We start from the raw sequence: 6,976 nt of genomic DNA on the forward strand, positions 1-6,976 counted from the left end.
GCTGATAATTTCAGTCGCAGAGGAAGTGGCTTTGTTCGAGACAGACTGTGTGTCAATTTGAGCTCATTAGTGCTTCTCCTCCCAACCTTTTGCCTCCCCCGCCACCCCTCCAGCTATCGCCCTTCGCCGGGGTCACGCCCTGCTGTACTGACACTTGATGTTTTCAAGTGCCGGGCTGCTGGGCCGTAATTCACTGGGCAGGCGTGCCGATTCTCGATCCCCCCCGATTCGTGCGGGAGAACCTAAACCATGCGTAAATTTCGCATCGGGCCTCTTTCAGAGCTGGGGGACATCCAGGACGGATGACTGCGGTTTCCTATGGAAAAAACATGAAGCGGCAGCTCTTCCCTGCTAAAAATGGTCCATGAAGATTCACGTGGAAATGACCCGACTTCCATGTGATTTCATGGAAATCGTCTGACTTCCACGTCCTTCGACATGAAAATCATAACGTTTCCATAAAACTCACATGGAAACCAAGTCATTTCTATCAAGTCTTCATGGAAATGAAAACAATTCCTTGTGAGCTCGACGTGGAACTCATAACACTTCCATGCAACTCACACGGAAACCAAGTCATTTCCATCAAGTCTTCATGGCAATGAAAACAATTCCTTGTGAGCTCGACATGGAACTCATAACACTTCCATGCAACTCACACGGACCAAAGTCATTTCCATCAAGTCTTCATGGAATTGAAAATCCCCTTCTCAGTTCGGCATGGAAATAAAAATCGCGGATTTCAACATGAATTTCGTGGCATTAAAATCTTTCAATTTTTGGGCAATTCTAAACTGGACATACGCTCCGACATGCGCAACATGCGAAAATTACACATCAGAGCGTGAGTGTCGCGTTTGAAGCATAACTACGATGTTGAAGGCGCTCCGCAAGGTGCGCGCCAAGGAACTTGGAACGCGGCGAGGATGGTATGTTATCATTGGTTCATAATATGCTCGTTTTCGCCAATAAGTCTTCAGGTCATAGATACACCCACCACGAATATTTAGAAAGATTTCTTTTCGTTATTTTAGAAAAAAAATATGTAGACATCGTTGACCGATAAATCGAACTTCACAAATCAAGAAATCATCGAAATGATGACGTATCATATATCAACAAAGATTTCTTCAAATTATCGCATATACCTAATGATATTCTGCAGATTGATTTTAGAAATTTTTTGAAGATACCGACAAATGATATTCTGAAGATAACTTCAGGTATATTTTAAAGTTACCGTATAGTTTCTGAATTTTTCGCCGAGATTCTCTGCAGTCTCTTTTCTCAGGAAAATAAAACTTACCTAATGATTTAGGACTCTATCACGACGTTATTATTTTATGGAATTATTGCAAATCTTAAGTTAAAGAGAGCTTTATTCCCCTGCTTTTGAACATAATTTCAAATAAAAAAATTGAGACTAGCATAGCAAAGCGGGGTACCGAAACGGCGACTCTCCTTAAGAGAGTCCTCTTTGCAGGACCTACGGTAGTGGTAAGTTCAGGTCATGAGTAAGTGCTCGTAGTACATACCTAAATCTGCTGGACCAATAATTCAAGCGGAGTGGAGGCTAGCCTCGGCGACACTTCGGGAGAGAGCGCTCGCGCCGTTCAGGTGATTTTAGTTCATTAAGGTTCTTTTAGTTATTTTGGTACCTGTACTGCCGCGCTAAAGAAAAACGCCGTATGAACCCAGGCCCGCCACATCCCATCTCGGGCCCTGGTACCAGTTTTAAGGTTCGGGCCCCAAGCACGAAGGGGGGGGGGGGGTCCGAGGGGCATCCCCCGAGAAATTTTAGAATTTATACGACTAATCGGACGCATTTTGAAGCTTCCATAAAGAATTTTTCCATCAATTTCTGCGGAATAATTATGTTTTATTTTTTTTTCTACTTTCAGCACAAAATACTTGCGAATTGTTGCATTCAAAACATCTGGAAAATTTTTATTTTTATTTCGAGGGGGGGGGGGGCGGCATATGATACTATTTTGAGTTCTAAGAGGGTCAGGCCCCCCTGGACTCCCCCTTCGTTTGTCTATGGCAAGGGAGTTGAGCCATGAACCACTGAAGTCGAGGATGCCCAGACTTCAGACTCTTAGCATCTGACGACGGAAGAAAATGAAACGCAGTTACTAAAAATATCCCTCTGTACTGAAAATCTTGAAAATAGATAGAAATTTTCGAAGAGGTATACTTCTTTGAAAATTTAAGAAGAATTCTACAGTGCCCCAGCATGTTTCTGAAAATCTATTCACCTTTTGCGAAATTTTTAGGGTAAATTTTTCACTTTTTCTTACGAAACAAGGTTGCATGTGAATTCGTAGTGGTTTTTCACGGGTAACACGGGTCCCCTCTGGGGCCCGGGCCCCGGTACCAGGGACCCAGTATCCCCCCCTTGTGGCGGACCTGCCTTCATGCACGCTGGGCTTGTCGATTTCCTTTGACATTTTTGCAGTGGTGAATGCATAGCTGAAGTGCGTTACAGCTAGAATTGTATATAGCAAATGGGTGGTTTTTCTACGAGGATTAAAAATAAACAAGTGGCACGGAATATAAAAAAAGAATATGAACTATGCAAAACGATAATCCGGGTATCGGAACTTGGCTGATTTGAAAACGCCTTCAAATGCGGCGTGATACCTCACGCGTTCCGGAGAGTTCAAATAGTTGTATCATTGCGCCGTAAGAATGTGACGGAAGATTTAAATGGAAATAGCCTCCATGCACGCTGGACGTGTCGATATCCTTTGACATTTTTGCAGTGGTGAATGCATAGCTGAAGTGCGCTCCAGCTAGAATTGTTTTAACAAATGTGTGGTTTTTCTACGAGGATTAAGAATAAACGAGTGGTACGGAATATAAGAAATGAATATGAACTATGCAAAACGATAATCCGGGTATCGGAACTTGGCCGATTTGAAAACGCCTTCAAATGCGGCGTGTTACCTCACGCATTCCGGAGAGTTGAAATAGTTGTATCATTGCGCCGTAAGAATGTGACGGAAGATTTAAATGGAAATAGCCTTCATGAATGAACCTTCAGGCGTTGCCAAATTTTCTTTAATAAAGCACGAATTCCCTGGCGAACTTATGAATACTTTTCTTCCAATTTCTTAGAGAATTTTGTTCGCATTTTGATCTAAAGTTCCTGAAAATTTCAAGGAAAAATATTCCTAATTCTCTTCAAAAATAAACATTTCATCCAAGGAAATTTGGCAGCTCTCGAATGTTCATACGGCGTTCTTCCTTAGCACGGCAGTATACCTCAAGGAAGTTATGTTTCGTCTGGTCCTCACACCTCAGACATGTAAGTATACTATTTTAAATATGCCAAGGAAAATCCCAGGAGTCAGCAATTATGGTTCTTTTAGTTATCCTTTTCGAACACGCAGCATCGCATCGTATGCCGGGCGCGTTACAGTGCATGAATCGTCACTGGATCAGACGCAATCATTCGCCGCTCTCAAAGCAGCTGCCAATTTGTCTCTTCCCCAGTCCGCTCGGTGCAATCTAAATCAAGGTACCTAAGGTATTCTGTCCCCGGTTCGCTCGGTGTTTGGTGAGATATCCTCACTCCGCCCGGCGTGTAAGTATCAAGACCCCGGTCAGCTCGGAGATCTAGTCAGGGCCGGATTTGGGTTGGGGGTGGCCACATGGCGGCAAATTTTGCAATTTTTCTCAATGTAGCTATAAAGAAAAATTGGAATCAGAAAAAAAATTACGAACGAGAAAAGGTGACCAAATCTCTCATTTTCTGAGAGTATATCTCTAATTTTGTCGTCTTTCTGTGATACAATAGACAGCACCTTTAATTAGTCGAGTTAAGACCAAGAGAGAAACCGAACACGGAATTTGACTTGGAACGGCGCGACGCAGAGAGCAATGATGACGAGAACTTGAGATGAAAATAGGAAACCCTCGGCGCGGCGGTCGGCATGTAAGACATATTAGCGCCTACAAGACTGCATGAATACTTCACGCATTGCGCCAAACACAGTGCGGTCCGCGCGGCGCGGCGCACCGGGCACCGGTTCCGGTTCCTGGTCTGTCGTTGGTTCCTGGTGTTGTTGTGTTTTTGAGTTTGAGGTTATAGTTGTATGTTCCTCCCAGTCGGCATTGTATTCACTGCTCTCCTCGTTCAGATTTTTGTGAATATAAAAGAACTACATATCTCTTTTTATTTCCTTTCCGTTCATAATGATCAAATTCGCCAAAAAATGTGTGCTCCCGTTTCATTTTTCCAAGACATCAAAATTATCGACCCCTCATTCTGCTGCAATTTATACCAGTGTAAGCAATTTCCGTTTGTTTTCTGTGGCACTCAATATCAAAAACTTGAATGTATTTTTCGCTCTTGAGCATTGCCTTTGAGCCTTTATAGAGAGCTACCAAAGCATAAAGCCTGCTCTGAGGTGTTCAGGAACGGAAAACTCTTCTCCTATGTAGGGCGTGAGCTGACAGGCACCAGAATTTCTCAAGCTGCCTTTCACGCTTTCTCTCATTGAAATGGCGAGTCAGATCAATTTACATTGGAATCAATAACTCTTATGCTCCTTCTCAAATAGTCATACATTTTTACCTTTACCGCAATATTTTCATCGATATACGTTTTATGCTTTAAGAGCAGGGAAGATAGGTGCTCCAGCTCTCGGCTTAGCTTGAGGTATGTTCCATTTTGAAGCAACTGAATCGTTTTCTTAACACTTCAAAATAAATTTTGCAATCGTATACTCATTAGTCTATGGGAGTGTAATAGTGGGAAAGTTCTAGTCACTTCAAATTGATTTTTGTCCAAGCTCGTTTGAGCTCACTCTTAATATTTTTCAGTTTTTCTTAACAGCTTCCGTAATTTTATGTTACAGACATTTGGGAAGCTGGGCAAGTTCAACCCCAGTGATTTTATACCCAAAAATGTCCTTCAACCATTCTACACAGCATGGAAGCAAGCTGGCTTTGGTCGTCCTGCGGAGAAAAGGCCGTTTCCAATTGAACTAAAGGCAGATAAAGTATACATGTGGTGTGCTTGCGGCTGGAGTAGACATCAGGTTAAACAAATTTCATTTTAATGGTATTAAACTTCCTTTTTGCTGCTTTGGCACTAAATATTTTACAAAGTCATGGTGATTGACAAACAAGCCATTGAATTACAGGTATCAGCTCCTCCTGCGGGACTGCTGGAGGTCCATGTAAACCTGCTAAATTGTGTCGGTTACGTAACTGCCCCTCAGTTTCATACTGGTACGCTTCAGAGTTCAAAAATATTTAATTTTGACTCTAATTATAATTTTTGGAACTTCCTGGCTTTGTTTTCCCCGCAAAATGGTGTGGACCCAGCACCATTTCTATACCTTGTTACATACAGTTCGGGCCACATCTTGGTGTTTTTTTCTCATTTGTACGCACAGTTTGGGGATATGTGTTTTCTCCCCCTCTCGAGCGGGTGGTTGAGTCTAGATACGTTTGCATCTCCAACCAGCCTGATAATCACTTTTTCGAGTTTTCCTTGTTTTGTTATGAGAGTTGTTCAGCAGCAACAGTAGATAGCGCAAGGATCGCACTTTAGTGTCATGCCTCGGGTCATATCCATGACGGCTTTTTAATGCCGTCTTGGATTTTGCGGCATGTTAAGTTGGGTTCACTACTGAGTGTGATCTGCCGATGAGGTCTAATAAGGCCCAAACCAATATAAATCTCTCGACGTGACCATAACTTAATATTCCAATGCAAACTGCCTGAGCTGAACACACTCCTCCCTCAGTTTCGGACTGGTGCGCATTAGAGTTCAAAAAACTTTGACTCTAATTTTAATTTTTGGAACTTCTTGGCTTTGTTTTTCCCACGAAATGGTGTGGACCCAGCACCATTTCTCCACCTTGTCACATACAGTTCGGGCCACTTCTTGGTGTTTTTTTTTTTTTTCATTTGCACACACAAAAGAAAGAAAAACGAAGCCAAGAAGTTACAAAAGTTATGATTAGAATCAAAATAAAATTTTTTTGAACTCTAATGCGTACCAGTACGAAACTCAGGGGGTGAGTGTTCAGCTCAGGCAGTTTGCATTGGAATATTAATTTGGAGTCACGCCGAGAGATCTATACCGGTTTGTGCCTTTTTAAGACCTCATCAGCAGATCACACTCGTCAATGAAATCAACTTAACATGCCGCAAAACTGCTTTGAACATAATAGATTTAAGTGTTCAAATGAGCCAATAATCAGCAGTTTCATTTTTGGGGAGATCCTTCTTTTCCGGCTCGCATTTTATTAGGCTCTTTTATTAATTTTCTCCGAAAAAAGTACGCTCTTTTGTATGCGAAACCCATCTGCAGGTAACTCAACTTTATTCTTTAAATCGTTTTGCCAGCACAATCTTATGTTTTTTTTCATGCCTTGACTGTTTTAGCCTTTCTGTGATGGGACACATAAAAATCCGCTCATGAAAATAACGATGAGGCCTGTCAAGTTTGCAGTGGAAAAAGATGGCAAATACTGGCTCTGCAGATGCAAAGCTACAAAGCACCGTCCATTTTGTGATGGATCACACAAGTGCAACGAGATTCAGGATAAACTGAAGTACCTGTGAGTGGTTTCAAGCCTTACTACTGTTCACAGCAGAGTGTAAATATGTAAAATGTCAGTTTATACATTTACTTAGTTTAAGTTATTGTTTTCTTTTTTGTAATTTTTAGTCAGTTGAATAAATTGTTCTAATTTTTTTCAAGCGTATCTTCATCAGTTTGACAATCAACACAATCTAAGGTTATGAAATTTTGTGCCAAGCATTTGCATTATTTGTCAGCAAGACAAAGGATTTCAGTGCCCGAAGACTTCAGGAATTATTGGCATGAGGGCTTCAAAAATCAGAATTGAGCTTCAGACATAAAAACTATCTAACCCTGGAAACAGTTGTTCAGTCCATTCTTTTATTCAGGAAGAGCGGAGAGTTCCATTAATACAAATGCCCTAAAGCATAT

The 6,976-nt window shown here is 41.7% G+C and overlaps 1 protein-coding gene across 1 annotated transcript; it reads left to right on the forward strand.

Moving 5' to 3' along the window:
- Positions 1-4,078: 4,078 nt before the first annotated feature.
- Positions 4,079-6,718, forward strand: LOC109040311 (uncharacterized). Its single transcript, XM_019056205.2, has 3 exons — positions 4,079-4,293; positions 4,866-5,048; positions 6,406-6,718. Exons 1-3 carry the CDS (start codon positions 4,201-4,203, stop codon positions 6,583-6,585), a joined length of 456 nt encoding a protein of 151 aa, XP_018911750.2. The 5' UTR covers positions 4,079-4,200; the 3' UTR covers positions 6,586-6,718.
- Positions 6,719-6,976: the final 258 nt, after the last annotated feature.

Source organism: Bemisia tabaci, chromosome 4 (assembly GCF_918797505.1).
Source record: "Bemisia tabaci chromosome 4, PGI_BMITA_v3".
Classification (NCBI taxonomy): Eukaryota; Metazoa; Arthropoda; class Insecta; order Hemiptera; family Aleyrodidae; genus Bemisia; species Bemisia tabaci.